We start from the raw sequence: 21,618 nt of genomic DNA, 5'->3' as shown, positions 1-21,618 counted from the left end.
GATTCTCTTCCTTCTCTGAGCACACGCTGCTTATTTCTCCACCGCTGGGGCAGTGCTGATCCAACCGGCTTTCCACCCTCTTGGAGCGTACCTCTTATGCTGGGTTGAGCAGCATCGTAGTCCGAGGGTCCCACCCAGGAGTTTGGGTGCCAGTTGTTGATGACGGAGTACGGAATCAATACGGATGATCAATATGATCTAAGTATTGTTCAGATTAATTAAGGAACCTCTACAGCTCAGAGAGCATCGTTGGCATAGCTTCATTGGTTCCCCACGAGTGACCACACATCCTACTGTTATAGATTATTGGTCACACTACTAATGACACGTGAGGCTGTTGATGCAGGTGTGCGTCCTGTTGTTCCCAGATAACTCTCTGTGTTTATAGCTACCAGTGCCCTGCTTAGTTACATGATGCAGGCACAGCATTGTTTGGCTACACTGCTAGCTACGTCTGCACTTATGCTGAGCATGGCCTACCACCATGTCAGGCTCTAGACCTATACTGCCAGATTGCTCACACTGCTTATTGCCACCATTGCCACATTCATGCAGTGGGAACTTCAGTTCTAAAGCTTGAAAATCTGCACCTTTCTGAAGACAACAGCTTGTAAACAATGTAAGAAGAGTGGTTTTGCTCCTGCTGTCTGTTTCCAGTTCCCCTCCTCCTCTTCTTCTTCTCTCTTATCTCTCTCCCTTGCTTGCAGTCTTTTGCAGCTCTGCTGAATCACAGAATCAGCAAGGTTGGAAGAGACCTCAAAGATCATCAAGTCCAACCTCTCACCAAAGACCTCATAACTAAACCATGGCACAAAGTGCCATGTCAATCTGCCTCTTGAAGACCTCCAGGGCTGGTGACTCCACCACCTCCCTGCCAGCCCAATCCAATGGCTAACAACTCTCTCAGTGATACATAGAATACATACATACATAGAATACATAGAATAAACCAGGTTGGAAGAGACCGTCAAGATCACCGCGTCCAACCCTTCAACCAATCCAACACCACCCAAACAACTAACCCACGGCACCAAGCACCCCATCAATTCTTCTCCTAAAAACCTCCAATGATGGCGACTCCACCACCTCCCCAGGCAGCCCATTCCAATGGGCAATCACTCTTTCTGTATAGATGAACTTCCTCCTCACCTCCAGCCTAAACTTCCCCTGGTGCAGCCTGAGACTATGTCCTCTTGTTCTGGTGCTGGTTGCCTAGGAGAAGAGACCAACCCCCACCTGGCTACAACCTCCCTTCAGGTAGTTGTAGAGAGCAATAAGATCTCCCCTGAGCCTCCTCTTCTCCAGGCTATACAACCCCAGCTCCCTCAGGCTCTCCTCATAGGGCTTGTGTTCCAAAACCCCTCCCCAGCTTTGTTGCCCTTCTCTGGACACCTTCCAGCAAGTCAACATCTTTCCAAACCTGCGGGGCCTAGAACTGGACACAGTGCTCAAAGTGTGGCCTAACCAGTGATTGAGGACAGGGGCAGAATGACTTCCCTGCTCCTGCTGGCCACACTGTTTCCTGATGCAGGCCAGGATGCCATTGGCCCTCTTAGCTGCCTGGGCACACTGCAGGCTCTGTTCAGCCTAACCAGTACCCCCAGGTCCCATTCTTCCTGGCTACTCTCCAGCCACTCTGACCCCAGCCTGTAGCACTGCATGGGGTTGTTGTGGCCAATGTGCAGAACCCGGCACTTGGATGTGTTCAATCTCATGCCCTTGGCCTCTGCCCATCTGTCCAGCCTGTCCAGGTCCCTCTGCAGAGCCTCTCTACCCTCCAGCAGATCAACTCCTGCCCCCAGCTTGGTGTTGTCATCAAATTTACTGATGATGGACTCAATGCCCTCTTCCAGATCATCAATAAAGATATTAAAGAGCTTGGGGCCCAGCACTGATCCTTGAGGCACACCACTAGTGCCTGGCTGCCAGCTGGATGTGGCACCATTCACCACCACTCTCTGGACTCGGCCCTCCAGCCAGTTCCTAACCCAGCTCAGAGTGCTGCTGTCCAAACCAGGGGCTGACAGCTTGGCCAGAAGTTTGCTGTGGGGACAGTGTCGAAGGCCTTGCTGAAGTCCAGGTAAACTCCATCCACAGGTACCATTAGCCAAACACCAAACTCAGGTGTGAGAGACAATGCACCAAAATGGACTCTCCAGACTGTCTATTAGCTGAGAAAGGAGGTGGATGGGGAAAATTTAATACATCTGATTGGTGCCTAAAGATTGAGGACAACGGGGAAGCAGCAATAAATATAGCCACCAACAGCAGGGAAATAGCTCATGGACCAGTCCAAACCTGGCAAGGACTGGAATGGGACACATTGTCTTGGTTGCCTGGTGGGCCATGGGTCAAACGAGTGTCATTCTTCTCTCTTTGTGCAACAGCAGCTCTAATCTTTCTACCATGTCTGATACCCTGCTTTGTATGGCTTATCCATCCTGCAGTCAGGCAGGTGCAGGGTGTAGCCATCTCAAGTGAGCCAGAAAAGGCTACAAAAAAGAGCAGTATGATGTATCTGCAAATAAGACCAACATCAGAAATAAGCCAAGAGGAAAGGATTAATGATGAATGAATTTTGTAAAGACAATTATTAAAGCAAGAAGAGGAGGGATTGATGGGATCAAAAGGAGGGAGTGTCTTTACAAAGGAAGAACTGGCTAAGAGGGAGTTGGAAGAGAAAGGGAGGACCCAGACAGTTCACCTTCTCTGTGTGTATGTAAATCACAAAGGGGCCTCTGCTAAGGTCCCTTCCTTGAACCTTGCTGTAAATCAGTAGGGGTCTGTCCGAACATAGCAGGCACTGAACACAGCCTGAACTGCTGAACTTTTAGGCCAGAGCACAGCCTTAACAGACTGCTGAATATTAACTTCTCCACCCAGAGAAGTGGAGAACCTAATTTAAATGAGCATAGGATGTATGAAGCAGGGAGGGTTCGTGTGAAGGGGGACATGTAGCAGGGGGTTGGCGAAAGACTAAATCCTGAGTACCTCAGCCAGTGGGGAAAGGGAGAGGGAAATCTGCACCCAGAAATGGAGGATGAAAGGGGAGCTGTGCCTTCAGCAATGAGAGAGACCCCACAGGGAATTGTCCTGTGGACTCTCCCTTTATTCAAATAAAGTTTTACCAGACTCCTCTGTCTCTGTTATGAACTTCTTGATGGGAAGAATTTTCCTTGCATGTTGCTATACCCAGGGAGCACAGCTGATCCTCTCTGCAGTCTCTGGGTCACAGCAGACAGGACAGCACTGAAGCAGAAATGGTCTGAAGAAAGACATTGTGTGGGAGCAACATTCTCACAAGGGGAACAGCACCAGCAGCAGCTGAAAAGAGAGAAACAGACTGTGAGTGACATCAGAACTGCTCCGCAGGAGAGGACAAAGAGTTTATTGCTTCTGAATGCATCCGTGGTCATTTTCCTCAGGGCATCCTTGAGCTCCTCGTTCCTCAGGCTGTAGATGAGAGGGTTCACTGCTGGAGGTACCACTGTGTCCAGAACTGCAAGCACCAGATCCAGAGATGGGAATGAGATAGAAGAGGGCTTCAAGTAGGCAAGGATTACAGTGCTGAGAAACAGGGAGACCACAGCCAGGTGAGGGAGGCAGGTGGCAAAGGCTTTGTGGCGTCCCTGCTGAGAGGGGATCCTCAGCACTGCCCTGAAGATCTGCACATAGGACACCACAATCAACACAAAAAGGACAAATAATAAACAGGCACTGGCCACAAGAAGCCAAAGTTCCCTGAGGTAGGATGTGGAAGCAGGAGAGCTTGAGGATCTGGGGGATTTCACAGAAGAACTGCTCCACAGCATTGCCTGGCAGAGGGGCAGGGAAAATGTATTGGCTGTGTGCAGCAGAGCAGTGAGAATCCCACAGCCCCAGGCAGCTGCTGCCAGGTGGAGACAAACTCTGCTGCCCAGGAGGGTCTCATAGTGCAGGGGTCTGCAGATGGCAATGTAGCGATCATAGGACATGGTGGTGAGGAGAGAAAACTCTGCTGAAATGAAAAAGGCAAACAGAAAGACCTGAACAGCACATCCTGCATAGGAGATGTCCCTGGAGTCCCTCAGGGAATTGTCCATGGATTTTTGCACAGTGGTAGAGATGGCACCCAGGTCAAGGAGGGCGAGGTTGAGGAGGAAGAAGTACATGGGGGTGTGGAGGTGGTGGTCCCAGGCTATGGTGCTGATGATGAGGCCATTGCCCAGCAGGGCAGCCAGGTAGATGGCCAGTGTTGCAGTTTGAGCTGGGTGCCCCCCTGGTGTATTCACTTCCTGTGTCCAGAAGTCCAGCCCAGAGGGATGGACACAGGAAATTGTGTGTATTTTCCTACCATGATTCTTTGCACCACTATAAGATCCAGTGCGGGGTCTAGCACTCTCTCTTTTTCTTCCTCCTCTGCCAGCCGGTAACTGGGGGAGATGTCTGCTGGCTTTGGGCCTTGCTAGGCCCAAGGCCACGGGGGGATGGCAGTCTCAGACCTGGCCAGCTGAGACTAGCCCAGCAAGAGGGAGGGGAAGAAGGGGCCCTGAGGGTCTCGGGTGTACCCTCAGGTGGGGATGGGATGCCTCTGGGTTTGCTTTGGGATCGTTCTTTGTCACTGTGCTTTGGGTTTTCTGTAACATTCACTGCTTCCTATTTAAACTTTCATCACTTTTGCAATCCGTTTGTCTGAGTGTTTTATTCCTGCCCGTGGTGGGGAGAGGGGGGGCTGCCTCAACCCAGCACATTCTTGGTAGCAGAGGATGGTTGTTGTGGGGAAGGGGGTCTCCCTCTAACCCACCACAGCCAGGAAGAGGCAGAAGTGCAGGAGCTGCAGCTGCCTTGTGCCTGGGAAATGACAGGAGGAGGAAGTGGGTGATGGAGCTGCTGTTGTCCATCTGCTGCCTCTGGCCAGGAGGCACTGTCAAAAGAGAAGGACACAGTGAGAGGAGACTTCTCTCAGCACAGCCAAAACCACTCCCCACAGACCGTCCCCTGTCACACAGACACCTGCTGCTTCTTCTCAGGGGACATTCCTTCAGCTCCAAGGCTGGTGCACTGCTTGGTCATGGCTTAGGGTAAAAGGCAAGAGTGTGAGTGCTCCCCATGGACTCTAAGTCACCCTGCTCTGCACCTCAGCTGCAGGGTGACCATGCTCCCATGTCACCCTGAGCAGCCACCAGAACACTGCTGAGAGCAGAGGGATCCACCACACACCACTCAGTGTCTCAGGGTCTCAGCATCCCACTTCTAGTCCAGGAAACACTTGCTCAGTGTCCCCTGGAAGGCAGCACAGCCTGGATGGACACCTCAAGGACACAGCCAAGGCATGACCATGGCAGCGCCTCCAGTCAGCTCATTGCCAGCCTCACAGCTTCTGCACTGCCCAGAGCTTCCCAGGCTGGAGGACAGCTGGGACACCTCATTGCTGTGGCTCCACCCTGCACAGGAGAGCTCACAGTGTCTGTGCCTGACTCTGCAGCTGAGGCTGTCCATGCCCAGAGAGCCATGACAGACACTCAGGAAAGCCCTCAGGTGAGGAGTGTAGGCACTTGGTGAGGTTCCAGTAAAGCTCTGTGTGATGGTTTCAGAGGCCAGCCCCTGCTCTAAAGGCCCAGCTCAGTTTTCTTCCTCACCAGCCAGGCCAGAGACAGTGGAAGCAAAGATTCAGGCGAGCAGAGACTGAGTCAGGAACACAGTCATGAAAAGTCCCCCTGGAAATGATCTGGGCATGAGCTGGAGCTGAGAGCAGGCCTGACCCAACACAGCAACCTCTCCACAGCAGAAGGACCATGCCCTGCCCTGCCCTGCCCTGCCTTGCCCTGCCAAGGGTGACTCCTTCCAACCACAGCTTCTCCCCAAAGCAGCATGAAGAGCTCCCTGGGCTGCTTGAGACCTGAGCCTGACAGGCAGCAGAGTCCCTGCCCCAGCACACAACCCCAGCTTTAGGAGATGCCTCCAGGAACTGCAGCTGCACTGCCCTGCAACCACAGACTCACCCTGTCAGCAACTGCAGTGACTTCTTCTCCAGCTCAGGCTCTCAGCATCCAGATTGAAGCTCTTTTTGCCTTCCTCATCTCCCTGAGATGCCCTGGCAGTGTCCTCAGCCCTGCTGTGCTGTGCAGAGGAGATGCTCCTGGCCAGAGCTCCATCATGCCAAGGAGCCTGGCCCAGCTCAGCAGCAGCAGACCAACCCAAGGCATTTAAAGGAACCCTCTGGTGCTTTGCCTGCCGAGTGCATGAATCTCAGAGAAGCTGATGAAACCTCTCCAGAAGTCAAAGTCAGATTCAAACTCTGAAGTTTCTTCTACTCTTAATGGGTCCCAGAGAAGCATACTGGGAAAGGGTCCCAGGGTCTGGTTAGAGCAGGAGGCTGGATGCAAGGGAAGCATCAGTGGGAGGCACTGAAGCATCTCCAGGCTGTGGTGAGAGGGCACTGGTGGAGGCTCAGAGGCCCAACAGGAACAAGGTCTTTGTCCCCTTGGCTCTGGCACTTGCCTCTGCTACCAAGGCCTGGAAGGAGAAAACTTGACTTTGAGGCTTGAGGTTCTTCTATTGCAAGGACAGCAGTCACGGCTTGGCCTTTCTGCTTCCTAGACCAAAGGCAAGCTTTTCTGCCCTGTACTTGCCTTTGTCCTCCCTGCAATCCTGGCCTCTAACAAGCTGCTCTAACGAGTCCCTGGGGAGCCTTTGTCAGTAACAAGCCTCAGTGAGGCCAATCAGTGCTTCAAGGTACTTTGGAGTTTGCTTCTGACTTGGACTTGTTGAGAGGCCTCTTGGCAGTACCTTGGCGAGAGTCTCCTGGCAGTACCTAAGGATGATGTAATCAGCCCCAAATACTCCATGGGGCTCATTAATACTGCTGAACCTCTAATTCTTGCCAAGGTTTCTGCAGCTAATTGAAGAGGTTTTTATTGCACAAAGCATCTGATAAAAAGTATTTTTAAAGGTACATTTCATTCCTTTTCAGCAGGAGTTGTCTCTTTGCAAGAAAACCACAGCAAAAACCTGACAAGGTCCTACCCTGCTCACTGCTCAATCCTCACTCCCCATTGCCCCCAGCAGAGCCCTGAGCCAACAGGTGAGGGACAGGATATGCCTTGCCAAGGGCTGGGGGTTAGGGCTTGGCCCTTTGGATCAATGAAACCCCTCCAGGTTTCCTCAGCAGCAGAGCCATCTTGAGCTGCTGTCCTGACCTGTCCAGCACTGCCTCAGTTCTCTGCTCTCACCACAGCCTGGAGATGCTTCAGTGCCTCCAGTGATGTTTCCCTGGCATCCACTGTCTCCTTCTGCTCTAACCAGCCCCTGGGGACACTTTTCCCAGTATGCTTCACTGGGACCCAATAACAGTAGAAAAACTTCAGATTGTGGGTCTGACTTTGACTTCTGGAGAGGTTTCATCAGCTTCTCAGTCTCTGAGGTTTACAGGGAGCCTAAGGTACCAGAGGAGTTATTAAAAGACGTTGGTCTGGTCTTCTGCTGCCCTATTGGGCCAGACTCCTGGGCTGGAAGGAGCTGCAGGCAAGCAGGCAGTGCTGCAGGAGACAGCTCTGGCCAGGAGCAGCTCCTCTGCACAGCACAGCAGGGCTGAGGACACTGCCAGAGGATCTCAGGGAGATGAGGAAGGCAGAGAGAGCTTCAACATGTCCAGGACTGGGAGGGTGACTGAGAGCTCACTGGAGGAGAAGTCACTGCAGTCACTGACACAGTGAGGCTGTGGGTGCAGGACACTGCAGCTGTAGCTCCTGGACGCATCTCCATCTCGGCAGCTGATGCTCAGCTGAAGGCTCCTGGAGTGTGCACACAGAAGGAGGACCAAAGCCCTTCAGTTCCATCCTGTGAACAGCAGTGAGCCGAGCTGGGGAAGGAGAAGGCTTCACCCCCAGCCCCTCTGCCTTTCTCTCTTCCCATCACTGTCTCAGCAGCACTGCAGGCCTGCTCCCTGTTTCTCACCTCTCCATGGGTGTGTGGTTTTAGGCAATGCCTTTAAAATTAGTTACAGATTTTGAGCAGAAGAAAGTGGAACAAAATAAATACATCACTCTTGGGTGTGAAAAGGAAAAGAAAAGATTCTTCTAAACAAATTGATTGGATAAATATCTGGGAATCAGAGGAGCGTGTACCATAACAATTCTCTCTCTTCTCTTCTCATCTCAGCTGTTCTGCTTCACTCAGGAGACATCACCTGCTTTGGCTGCCCTTGGATAAGTCTAACCCCACTGGTTTTTTTTCTCTCTCCACTCCTTCTTTGTCTCTTGGAACAGGGGGTAGAGGTTAGGGGCAGTGGAACAGCTTCACTGGCCTCTGACCAGAGGGGTTTCATGTCATTTGCTAATTGTAAATACCTGTCTAATATTGTCACTCCTGGATGTAACTTGGGGATGTAGCTCAGTGGTAGAGTGCACACTTTGCATGTGTGAGGTCCTGGGTTCAATCCCCGGCATCTCCAGAGGCTTTCATTTCTGGAGGTGTTCAAGAGGGGATTGGACGTGGCACTTGGTGCCATTGTTTAGTCATGAGGTTTGTGGTGACAGGTTGGACTCGATGATCCTTGAGGTCTCTTCCAACCTTGGTGATTCTGTGTGTGATTCTGTTCATTGCATTCCATTGCAGAGTGTAGCTCTTGCTTGTCAATACAGCTTCATTTGCTTTTAACTGAGCTGCTCTGGCAAAGGCTACTGCTGGGGGAAATTTCAGCCCACCACAATGGGACTCTTGTTCTCTGGGATTGGGCTGCTGGTCACTTTCTGCTCTGGCACCAGAGGAATCTTCATGGCAATTCTGGGTCCCTGCTGCATTTGAAGCTGTGATGAACTCTGCCATGGGTTGGTAGTGATGGGGACTGAGCTGATCCATTCCTCAGGCAGCTCAGGGAGGGAGGTTACAATGAGGCTGAGAGAAGTGTGCCCTAACTTGTCACTGCCTTTCCCTCCTTGGACAGGTCTCCACGGCCAGAGGCAGCAGATGGCCAACAGCAGCTCCATCCTCACTTCCTCCTCCTGCCATTCCCAGGCACAAGGCAGCTGCAGCTCCTGCACTTCTGCCTCTTCCTGGCCATCTACCTGGCTGCCCTGCTGGGCAATGGCCTCATCATCAGCACCATAGCCTGGGACCCACCACCTCCACACCCCCATGTACTTCTTCCTCCTCAACCTTGCCCTCCTTGACCTGGGCTGCATCTCCACCACCGTGCCAAAATCCATGGCCAATTCCCTGAGGGACACCAGGGACATCTCCTATGCAGGATGTGTTGCTCAGGTCTTTTCTGTTTGCCTTTTTTATGTCAGCTGAGTATTTTCTCCTCACCACCATGTCCTACGATCGCTACGTTGCCATCTGCAGACCCCTGCACTATGAGACCCTCCTGGGCAGCAGAGTTTGTGTGTTACCTGGCAGGAGCTGCCTGGGCCTGTGGCTTTCTCACTGCTCTGCTGCACACAGCCAATACATTTTCCCTCGCCCCTCTGCCAGGGCAATGCTCTGGACCAGTTCTTCTGTGAAATCCCCCAGATCCTCAAGCTCTCCTGCTCCACATCCTACCTCAGGGAACTTGGCTTATTGTTCTTAGTACCTGTTTATACTGTGTCTGTTTTGTGTTGATTGTGGTGTCCTATGTGCAGATCTTCAGGGCAGTGCTGAGGATCCCCTCTCAGCAGGGATGCCACAAAGCCTTTGCCACCTGCCTCCCTCACCTGGCTGTGGTCTCCCTGTTTCTTCAGCACTGGCTTCTTTGTTTACCTGAAGCCCTCCTCCATCTCCTCCCCATCTCTGGACCCTGTGGTGTCAGTTCTGTACTCAGTGGTGCCTCCAGCAGTGAACCCTCTCATTTACAGCTGAGGAACCAGGAGCTCAAGGCTGCCCTGAGCCAACTGAGCCCTGGATGCTTCAGAAGCAATAAACTTAATGCCTGGCTGCTCATTTTCTGGTTGCTGCTGGGGCTGTTCCCCTTGTGAGAATGTTGTTACCACACAAATGTCTTTCTTTTAGACCATTTCTGTTTCAGGTGTTGTCCTGTCTGCTGTGACCCAGAGGCTGCAGACATGAGGAGCTGTGCTCCCTCTGTGTTCAACACAAGAAAGGACCCTGCAGGGAGTTGTTTCTCTGAGTTCCTTCCTCCAAGGCTTCTGTGGAGCTGCAGGGCAGTGCCTGTGTGCAGAGGTGGAGGGGCAGAGTCCCATCACAGTAGCAGTGCCAGGGAGCCCCAGAGCTTGGGCTGTCCTCAGCTGCTCTTTCTTCCCTTCCACCCTCTCCTGCTGAGCCTCTGTGCTGGGGCAAGTCCTGAGTGCTCTGGCAGCTTGGGTACTGTGCTGCTGTGTGGCAGTGCTGGGACTGCAGGCAGGGAGAGTCCAGGGCTGCTTGAGGAACAGAGCTGTGCTCCAGAGCAGCACTGCCATCAGAACAGGAGGTCTCCTCATGCCTTCATACCCCAAGTCCCTCCCACTATGGACTGCACCTACTCAGAGTCCAAACTGGATACCATGACCAGCTTCCAGTATAGACTCAGTGTATATTGTCCCTTTAACCCCTCCCAGTACAGATGTGGCCTCATCCTAGTAGAAAAAAGTAGGAAGTTTACACAGAGAGAGTGATTGCCCACTGGAATGGGCTGCCTGAGGAAGTGGTGGGGTCGCCATCGCTGGGGGTGTTCAGGGCGAGGCTTGACAGGATGCTTGGTTCCATGTTTAGTTGATTGGGTAGTGTTGGATGATAGGTTGGACATGAAGATCTCGAAGGTCTCTTCCAACCTGGTTTATTCTATTCTATTCTGTTCTATTCTGTTCTAAACTGGATCCTACTCTCCTCTAGCACTGCAGCCTGGGTCCCATCACAGCACAGAATCTATCCCCTGGCTCTCTTCCCAGTACCATCTGCATCCATCCCAGTGCAAACTGCACACCCTCATGCCCTCCCAGTACAGTCTGGACCCTGTCCCAGTTACAAGCTGCATTCCCTGGGCACATTCTAGGACATTCTGGTCCCTACACAGCTCAGATGTGGTCTTATCCCAGGGACAAACTGCATCCCTTTGCCATCTCCCATACAGTGTCCTGTGCCAGTACAAAGTGCATCCCTTGGACCCCTTCCCAGTCCCAACTGCACCCAGCACAGCATAAAGTGGATATCCTGATCCCAGTGCAGCTGTGGCCTGATCCTGGTCCAAATGGGATCCCATTGTCATCTCCCAGCACAGTCTGAGTCTCATCCCACTACAAAGTGCATCTCCTGAAACCCTGATTCCATCCCAGCACAGACCAGGACCCATCCTTGCTAAAGTGAGCCCCTGATGCCATCCCAGTTCAGACTGGGGCCCCCCCAGCTACAAACTGAACCTCTCTGAGCTCTCCCAGTACAGACTGGGCCTTGTTCCAAAACAAGCTGAATCCCTGGTCCCCTCCCAGAGCAGACATGGCTTCATTCCAGCTCCAACTGCATCATCTTGCTCCATCCCAGTGCACACTGGGTCCATCCCAGTACAAAGTGGATCTCCCTGGTGCCTTCCAGTACCTACTGCCATCCCTCCACATGTTAACTGGGTACTCTGATTTCAACCCCATACAGACTGCATCCCCTCCCAGTACAAACTGCATCTCCTGACTCCTGCCCAGTACAGACTGGGCCCTGTCCAAGTACAAATTGGTGTCCTGATCCCTGAGCTTTATTCTGCCTAGAGTGCTCACCTAGAGTACTACATCCAGCTCTGAAGCCTCAATATAGGAAGCACATGGAGCTGATGAAGAGGGTCCAGAGGAGGCCCAGGAAAATGATCAGGGGGTTGGAGCATCTCTGCTATGAGGACAGAGTGAGAAAGCTGGGGGTGTTCAGCTTGCAGAAGGCTCTGGGGAGACTGAAGGGTACCTGGATGGAGGGAGACTATTTCCAAAGTCCTGCAGTGACCGGACCGGGACAATGCTTTAAAGTAGAGCTGAACAGATTTAGATTGGATGTGAGGAGCAAGTTCTGCACCGTGAGGGTATTTGAGCACTGGAACAGGTTGCCCAGGGGATGGTGAGTCTCCATTCATGCAGATATTCAAGGAGAGTCTTGACAGGGCCCTGGGCAGCATGATCTAGTGGAGGATGTCCCTGCTGACTGCACAGGGCTTGGGTAGATGACCTTTGGATGTCCCTTCCAAACCAAACCTTTCTATGATTCTGTGATTCTATGATCCCAGTGGCAGACTGGGCCTCAGTGAAGTAAAACTGGATCCCCTTACCCCTCCCAGACTGCCCAGGGAGGTGTTGGAGTCACCATCACTGGAGGTGTTTAGGAAGAGACTGGATGGGGTGCTTGGTGCCATGGTTTAGTTTGATTAGATGGTGTTAGACTCATAGGTGGGACTCAATGATCTCAAAAGGTTCTTTTCCAACCTGGTTAATTCTATTCTATTCTAAAAGGCCCAAAGAGTGGTGGTCAAAGGAGTTCAGCCCAGCTGGTGACAGGTCACAAGTGGTGTTCCTCAGGGCTCAGGGCTGGGACCACTTCTGTTGAACATCTTTATTGATGACCTTGATGAAGACACAGAGTGTCTCATAAGTAAGTTTGCAGATGACACCAAGTTAGGTACAGAGCTGATCTTCATAAGGGTAGGGAGGCTCTGCAGAGGGACTTGGATAGATTGGATCCATGGCCAACATCACCAGGAGGAGCTTCAGGAAGGCCAAGTGCCAGGTCCTGCACTTGGGGCACAACAACCCCAAGCAATGTTACAGAGGTAGTGTGGCTGGAGAGCTGTCTGGCAGAAAGGGACCTGGGGGTGCTGATGGACAAGCAGCTGAATAGGAGGCAGCAGTGTGCCCAGGTGGCCCAGAGAGCCAAATGGCATCCTGGCTGGGATCAGAAATGCTGTGTCCAGCAGGAGCAGGGGAGGTGACTGTGCCCTGGGACTTCAGCTCTGGGAGGCCACACCTTGAGTGTTGCATCAGTTTGGGGCACCTCCATCCAAGAGAGATGTGGAGGAGATGTGGAGGAGCTGGAGCCAGGGCAGAGGAGGGCAAGGAGCTGGGGAAGGGCCTGGAGAAGAAATCTGATGAAGAGCAACTGAAGGAGCTGGGGATGGTTAGTTTGGAGCAGAGAAGGCTGAGGGGAGACCTCATGGCTCTCCACAAATACCTGAAGCCCCCCTATGGAGGTTCTGGTTTCTGGTTGAGTCATTTGCTGTATATTTCTGCTATATATTGTAAAATTTCTGTATTTGTGGTGTTAATATAATATGCTTCCTATATGTGGTTGTAAAATATAGTCTACTTTTTCTCCGACTGGGTTTAGCCGTGGCTTCTTACTCAGTGGGGAGGGAAAGCGGAGCCTTTCCTTCAACCCACCACAGTGCCCCATGAGACGGCCCCTTCATAAAGAAACTCACCCAGGGTGCCCCTCACAAACATGCTCCACATTAGGAGGGATACTCCTGACTGGACAGGAGTATCAAAACTGTCTGTGAGTGTGCACAATGATTTAAGGGAATATGAGGACAGTGTCAATCAGAAAACCCCTGATCTCCAGCCATAGAAACTATGGCTAAAGACATTGTCAAGGAGATCAAGACCTCCCATGTCTGAACTGCAAAAGGGGAGCGATGCCTCCTTTGCCCCTTCTCCTTCAGAATGGGTCCAGGTTCAGCCATCAGGAACAGGAGACCTTCCCCTAGGAGATCACCCCAAGCCAATCAGGGGATGTCAAGGGGGGTCCTCTGTGGAGGTTCCTCTGGAAACCATGGAGAGGACATGGACACCTGGCATGGCCAACCCACCTCTGCCCTCTGGAACAGACGTGCAGGAACTGCAAGGTGGCCACACTGGGGATAAACTCATCCAGGAGAAGGGCTGCCCCAGTTTCCCTGAGGGGTCCCTCTCGCTCAAGAGACCCCTTCCCCTAGCAACACAGGACCCTGTGACAAGTGTGGCATCGCCACCAGCATTAGAGGTGCCCTACCTCCAGCCAGGTAGAGGCCAGGGACGACAGAGTGTCCTAGGATGTGTATGTGAAATGGCCTGGCACTTCAGAAGCCCTGAAGTACCCAGCTCTGGTGGACACAGGGGCCCAATGCACCCTGATACCATCGAGCTACAAAGGGGCTGAGCCCATAAGCATTCAGGGAGTCACAGAGGGCTCACAAGACCTGACTGTACTGCAGGCTGAGAGAAGCCTGACCGGGAATGAATGGGGAAAGCACAACATAGTGACTGGTCCAGATGCACCTTGCATTCTGGCATTGAGCTGCGGGAGGGATGCTTCAAGGACCCCAGGGGGCACAAGTGGGCGTTTGGGGTGGCAGCTGTGGAGACTGCAGGCAAAGAACAGCTGTCCACCATGCCCGAGCTGTCGGATGAGCCCTCCGTAGTGGGCAGCCATAAGATTTGAAGTTCCCTCTTGCCTCTGGCATAGTACATGGCAGGCAATCCAGGACCAACAGAGACTCTCTGCACCCCATACACCAACTGATTCAATGACTGGAGAGCCAGAAGGTGATCAGCAAGGCTCACTCCCCCTTCAACAGCCTGATATGGCCAGTGTGGAAGGCAAATGGGGAATGGAGACTGACCGTGGACTACCGTGGCCTGAATGAAGTGACTCCTCCGATCAGCGCTGCCGTGCCGGACATGCTGGAGCTGCAGGACGAGCTGGAATCAGAGGCGGCCAATGGCATGCCACAAGTGACATTGCTAATGCCTTTCTCTCCATTCCCATTGCAGAAGAATGCAGGCCACAGTTTGCTTTCACCTGGAGGGGAGTGCAGTACCAATGGAATGGGTTGCCTCAGGACTGGGTCCATAGCTCAACCATCTGCCATGAGGCAATCCAGACTGCCTCAGAGAAAGGTGGAGCCCCAGAGCACCTGCAGTTCATTGATGACATCATTGTATGGGGGGAGACAGCAGAGGAAGTTTATCAGAAGGGTGAGCGGATAATCAATATCCTGCTGGAGGCTGGCTTTGCCATCAAGAGAAGTAAGGTGAAAGGTTCTGCCAGGGAGATCCAGTTCCTGGGTGTTCAATGGCAGGGTGGCTGTCGCCGCATCCCTCAGGAGGTGGTGAACAGGATAGCCACTATGGTGCAGCCCATGAACAAGAAAGAGACACAGTCCTTTTAGGGGCTTGTGGGCTTCTGGGAAATGCACATTCCTGGCTACAGTCATATTTGAATCCTCTCTTCCATGTAACATGGAAAAAGAATGATTTTGTGTGGGGACCTGAGCAGCAGGTAGCATTCGAGCAGATCAAACGAGAGGTGGTCCAAGCTATGGCTCTGGAACCTGTTTGAACTGGACCAGAGATCAAGAATGTGCTGTACAGTGTGGCCAGTGAGAATGGTCCAACATGGAGCTTGTGGCAGAAGGCTCCTGGTGAAGCCAGGGGCAGGCCCCATGGTTTCTGGAAGAAGGGCTACAAAGGCTCCGAGGCCAACTACACCGTGACAGAGAAGGAAATCCTAGCTGCCTATGAGGGTGTCCGGGCTGCCTCTGAGGTAATTGGGACTGACTCACCTCTATTTCTAGCTCCAAGGCTTCCAGTCCTGTCCTGGATGTTCAAAGAGAGAGGCTCAACCCCACATATAGTGGTGCAAGGGATTATGGTAGAAATACCTAATTTCCTGAGTCCACCCACTGGGATGGACTTCTGGACACAGGAAACACCCCTGTAGCAGAGGGCACCCAGCCCAAACTACGACAGGAGCCACCCCTTATTTCATACCATAATCCCTGCACCCAAACGCATCATCAGATCAGAAAACTCCTGTTGACATGTCCGGCAGAGTCCATATCTTCATCTGGGCGTCCACTCAAACAGTCTCTCATTCAGGCTTAAGCATCGGTCCATTCCAGTGGTTCTTCCTCATGTGATGGAACCTCCCAGCGACGCAGTCCTTCTCCTGCAGTGTGAATTCCTTGTGGACTCCTTGGGACATCCTGGTCACCTGGAAATACCTCACAACTTCTCAGCCAAGCCTTTACTCTCCTATTCAGCGGCAAATTCTCCACCCCTGGGGCAGGCCAGTCGGAACAATCCGGCCCACGACTGCCTTTTTCAATCCATCCAGGGTGCCGCAGCCAACCGCTTTCACGCGGACCAAAGCTACACGGATGCATGTCAGAGGCACTCCGCACCCCCCGGCTGGGCGCTCGCGTACCGAGGCAGGACAGCATCCGGCTGCACAACCTCCACCCCCGGAAGAGGGAGGAGCTGCGCCACAGCCCACTGAAGAAGCAGGGAGGCGGAGCCAGGTGCTCGGCGCCATTTTCGGAGCACGTCCGAAAACACCAGGGAAAGATTTACAGCTGCCGCCGCCGCCTGAACGCAGCCCGGCTCGGGCGGTGCCGCCGCCGCCGCCACTTGAACGCGGCCCGGCCCGGCCCCTGCCGTCTCTGTCGCCGCGATGCAGAGTCCGAGTCACCTCCAGCAGTCGCTTGCCCGCTCGCCGCGGGTGTCGGCCCCCCGCAGCGGCCGCGGGCCGACCACGCTCTGCTTGCCGCTGCCCCTCCTCCGCTCCCTGCCACTCCGCAGAGAACGAGGAGAAGGCAGGTCTCGCCTTCTTAGGCTACTCGAGCATTCTTAAGCCACCCTGGGCAGAAAGTCACAGAAAGAACCACCCCTCGCTGTTCCCAAGCAACAGGAGGGACTTCCATGCCATCAGCCACGCACCAGCTATCCTTCTGCAGTCCACAGGAGTTCACACAGTCGCCCCAGTAACACAAAACCTGAGCCCCAACTTTCCAAACCCAAACCGATGCCCAGAACTAAATTTAAACTCTCCATCTTTTGCAATCCGAGCTGCAGTTGGCCCCACGTTGGGCGCCAAAAAAAAAGCGTGTGGTGGTTTGAAAGGAAAGGCTCTGCTTTCCCTCCCCCACTGAGAGAGAGACCACGGCTAAACCCAGTCGGAGAAATGAGAGTATATTTTACAAGGAAACAGATTCTATGTAACACAACAAATACAGGGATTTTACAATATATACAGGAATATACAGCAAATGAACTCAACCAGAAACCAGACCCCCCACAGAGGGGGCTTCCCCCTGTGCCCTCTTCACCCCCTACCTCCCTTCTCCCCCAAAGAGGTAGAAGAAGAGACGAGGATGGTTAGCAGGACAAGGAAGAAGCGGACAGGCCTGTTACAGGGAGGGAGTTAGTTCTTATCTCTTGGCAAGAAACCCAGAAGCAGATCCAGCTGAGAGGGACAGTGAAGGAAGGAAGACTGAGAGAAAGTTCCCAGCTCCCCCTGGGTCCAATCTGACCTCCCACAATCCTTGGCCAATGAAATTCGTTTAGAATACCAAAATATTTTACAAACATTTAGCCAGTGTGCCCCTTTCTTAAAGGCACAGCGTCAAATGGCCAAAGAGGCTTTGAGATTCTTCTATTGCAAGGACAGCAGTCAGGGCTTGGCCTTTCTGCTTCCTAGATCAAAGGCAAGTTTTTCTGCTCTGTACTTTGCCTTTGTCTCCCTGCAATCCTGGCCTCTAACAAGCTGCTCTAACGAGTCCCTGGGGAGCCTTTGTCAGTAACAAGCCTCAGTGAGGCCAATCAGTGCTTCGAGGTACTTTGGAGTTTGCTTCTGCCTTGGACTTCTTGAGAGGCTTCTTGGCAGTACCTTGGCAGAGTCTGCTGGCAGTACCTAAGGATGATGTAATCAGCCCCAAATACTCCATGGGGCTCATTAAATACTGCTGAACCTCTAATTATTGCCAAGGTTTCTGCAGCTAATTGCAGAGGGTTTTGTTACACAAAGCATCTGATAGAAATTACTTTTAAAAGTACAGTTCATTACTTTTCAGCAGCAAACCACAGCAAAACCTATCAATGTCCTACCCTGCTCAATGCTCATCCTCACTCCCCACTGCCCCCAACAGAGCCCTGAGCCACAGGGGAGGGACAGGATATGCCTTGCCAGGGGCTGGGGGTCAGAGCTTGGCCCTTTGGATCAATGAAACCCCTCCAGGTTTCCTCAGCAGCAGAGCCACCTTTAGCTGCTTGTCCTGACCTGGCAGCACTGCCTCAGTTCTCTGCTCTCCCCACAGCCTGGAGATGCTTCAGTGCCTCCAGTGATGCTTCCCTTGCATCCACTGTCTCCTTCTGCTCTAACCAGACCCTGGGGACCCTTTCCCAGTATGCTTCACTGGGACCCATTAACAGTAGAAGAAACTTCAGAGTTTGAATCTGACTTTGTCTTCTGGAGAGGTTTCATCAGCTTCTCAGTCTCTGAGGTTTACAGGACACCTAAAGGTACCAGAGGAGCTATTAAAAGACCTTGGGCAAGTCTTCTGATGCCCTATTGGGCCAGACTCAAGGGCTGGAAGGAGCTGCTGGCAAGCAGGCAGCACTGCAGGAGTCAGCTCTGGCCAGGACCTGCTCCTTTGCACAGCACAGCAGGGCTGAGGATACTGCCAGAGGATCTCAGGGAGATTAGGAAGGCAGAGAGAGCTTTGAGGTGGCCAGAATTGGGAGGGTGACTGAGAGCTCACTGGAGGAGAAGTCACTGGAGTCACTGACACAGTGAGGCTGTGGGTGCAGGACACTGCAGCTGTACCTCCTGCAGGCATCTCCATCTCGGCTGCTGATGCTCAGCTGAAGGCTCCTGGAGTGTGCACACAGAAGGATGAGCAAAGCCCTCCAGTTCCATCCTGTGAGCAGCAGTGAGCAGAGCTGGGGAAGGAGAAGGCTTCACCCCCAGCCCCTCTGCCTTTCTTTCTTCCCTTCACTGTCTCTGCAGCACTGAAGGCCTGCTCCCTGGTTCTCCACCTCTCCATGGCTGTGGTAGTTTTAGGCAATGCCTTTAAAATTTAGTTACAGATTTTGAGCAGAAAAGTAGAAACAAAATAAATAGATCACTCTTGGGTGTGAAAAGGAAAAGAAAAGATTATTCTAAACAAATTGATTGGATCAATATCTGGAATCAGAGGAGCTGTACCATAACAATTCTCTCTCTTCTCTTCTGATCTCAGCTGTTTTGCTTCACTCAGGAGAGATCACCTGATTTGGCTGCCCTTGGCTAAGTCTAACCCACTGCTTTTTTTCTCTCTCCACTCCTCCTTTCTCTCTTGGAACAGGGGGTAGGGCTTAGGGGCAGTGGAACAGCTTCCCTGGTCTCTGACCAGGGGGGTTTCATGTTGTTTGCTAATTGTAAATACCTGTCTAATATTGTCACTCGTGTATGTTTTGTACCTGTTCATTGCATTCCATTACAGTGTAGCTCTTGCTTGTCGATACAGCTTCATTTGCTTCCAACTGAGCTGCTCTGGCAAAGCTAATGCTGGGGGAAATTTCAGCCCACCACAAAGGGACTCTTGTTCCCTGGGATTGGGCTGTTGGTCACTTTCTGTTCTGACTCCAGAGGAATCTTCATGGCAATTCTGGGTCCCTGCTGCATTTGAAGCTGTGATGAACTCTGCTATGAGTTGGTAGTGAGGGGACTGAGCTGATCCATTCCTCCTGGAGCTCAGGGACAGGGCTTACAATGAGGCTGAGAGAAGTGTGCCCTAACTTGTCACTGCCTTTCCCTCCTTGGACAGGTCTCCATGGCCAGAGGCAGCAGATGGCCAACAGCAGCTCCATTACCCACTTCCTCCTCCTGCCATTCCCAGGCACAAGGCAGCTGCAGCTCCTGCACTTCTGCCTCTTCCTGGCCATCTACCTGGCTGCCCTGCTGGGCAATGGCCTCATCATCACCACCATAGCCTGGGACCACCACCTCCACACCCCCATGTACTTCTTCCTCCTCAACCTCGCCCTACTTGACCTCGGTGCCATCTCTACTACAGTTCCCAAATCCATGGCAAATTCCCTGAGGGACATCAGGGATATCTCCTATGCAGGATATGTTGCTCAGGTATTTCTCTTCCCTTTTTTCATGTCAGCAGAGTTTTCTCTCCTCACCACCATGTCCTACGATCGCTATGTTGCCATCTGCAGACCCCTGCACTATGAGACCCTCCTGGGCAGCAGAGTTTGTGTCTACATGGCAGCAGCTGCCTGGGCCACTGGGGTTCTCTATGCTCTACTGCACACAGCCAATACATTTTCCCTAATCCTCTGCCAGGGCAATGCTGTGGACCAGTTCTTCTGTGAAATCCCCCAGATCCTCAAGCTCTCCTGCTCCACCTCCTACCTCAGGGAACTTTGGATAACTGTCATTGCTGTCTCCTTAGCATTTGTCTGTTTTGTGTTCATTGTGTTGTCCTATGTGCAGATCTTCAGGGCAGTGCTGAGGATCCCCTCTCAGCAGGGACGCCACAAAGCCTTTGCCACCTGCCTCCCTCACCTGGCTGTGGTCTCCCTGTTTGTCAGCAGTGGTGTCTTTTCCTCCCTGAAGCCCTGCTCCATCTCCTCTCCATCCCTGGACCTGGTGGTTTCAGTTCTGTACTCAGTAGTGCCTCCAGCAGTGAACCCTCTCATCTACAGCCTGAGGAACCAGGAGCTCAAGGCTGCCCTGAGCCAACTGATCCCTGGATGCTTTCAGAAGCAATAAACTCTGTCTTCTCCTGCAGAGCTGTTCTGATGTCACTCAATACAGGCCCAGCCTGGCTGCTTGAGTTCTAGCTGCTGCTGGTGCTGTTCCCCTTGGGAGAATATTGTTCCCACACAAATGTCTTTCTTCAGAGCATTTCTGGTTCAGTGTTGTCCTGTCTGCTGTGACCCAGAGGCTGCAGACATGAGGAGCTGTGCTCCCTGGGTGTTCAACCCAATAAAGGACCTTGCAGGGAGTTGTTTCTCTGAGTACCTTCCTCCAAGGCTTCTGTGGAGCTGCAGGGCAGTGCCTGTGTGCAGAGGTGGAGGGGCAGAGTCCCAGCACAGCAGCAGTGCCAGGGAGCCCCAGTGCCTGAGCTGTCCTCAGTTGCTCTTTCTTCCCTTCCACCCTCTCCTGCTGAGCCTCTGTGCTGGGGCAAGTCCTGAGTGCTCTGGCAGCTTGGGCACTGTGCTGCTGGGTGGCAGCACTGGGACTGCAGGCAGGGAGAGTCCAGGGCTGCTTGTGGGACAGAGCTATGCTCCAGAGCAGCAGTGCCATTAGAACAGAAGGTCTCCTCATTCCTTCATACCCCAACCCCCTCCCATTACAGACTGCACCTACTCAGAATCCAAGCTGGATACCCTGACCAGCTTCCAGTATAGACTCAGTCTAAATATTGTCTCTTTAACCCCTCCCAGTACAGATGTGGCCTCATCCCAGTACAAGCTAGCACATATTATCTTCTTCCCCTGCAGTCTGGATCCCAGGGTCCCTTCCTCTGCAGTCAACCCACCATAGTCCTATCCTGGCTCCCTTCCCAGTACCATCTGCATCCATCCCAGTACCAACTGCACACCCTCCTGCCCTCCCAGTACGGTCTGGGCCCTGTCTCAGTCCCAAAAGCATCCCTTTTCTCCTTCCAAGTATACCTTAAGCCTTGTCTCAATAAAATCTGTATCCCCTCAGGCACTGCCAATACAGCAGTCCCAGTCTGTCCCAGTACAAGTTGCACTCCCTGACCACATTCTAGGATATTCTGGGCCCTGCACAACACAATTTGTGTGGGCGAAGGAAATGGAGTCAATACAAATTCTCCAGTATTGTTCGTTTGTTAAGGGAACCTCTACAGCTTATATAGATGCGGAGAGCATCGTTGGCATAGCTTCATTGGCTCCCCATGAGTGACCACACATCCTA

General features: G+C 52.6%; 1 protein-coding gene and 1 non-coding gene across 2 annotated transcripts; both read left to right on the top strand.

The window, feature by feature from the left end:
* Window positions 1–8,359: 8,359 nt before the first annotated feature.
* Window positions 8,360–8,431, top strand: TRNAA-UGC (transfer RNA alanine (anticodon UGC)). Its single transcript has one exon. It is a non-coding gene; the product is annotated as a tRNA-Ala (tRNA).
* Window positions 8,432–19,509: 11,078 nt separating this feature from the next.
* On the top strand, window positions 19,510–20,409 carry LOC128899322 (olfactory receptor 14A16-like; the record flags this gene model as incomplete). Its single annotated transcript, XM_054177703.1, has 1 exon — window positions 19,510–20,409. A coding segment is annotated over exon 1 (900 nt), but the record flags the coding sequence as incomplete, so codon positions are not given.
* Between the last annotated feature and the right edge of the window lie 1,209 nt (window positions 20,410–21,618).

The sequence above is a fragment of the Dryobates pubescens genome, chromosome 43 (assembly GCF_014839835.1).
Source record: "Dryobates pubescens isolate bDryPub1 chromosome 43, bDryPub1.pri, whole genome shotgun sequence".
Classification (NCBI taxonomy): Eukaryota; Metazoa; Chordata; class Aves; order Piciformes; family Picidae; genus Dryobates; species Dryobates pubescens.
The sequence above is the reverse complement of the archived record's forward strand: the minus strand, read 5'-3'. Positions and strand labels throughout refer to the sequence as shown.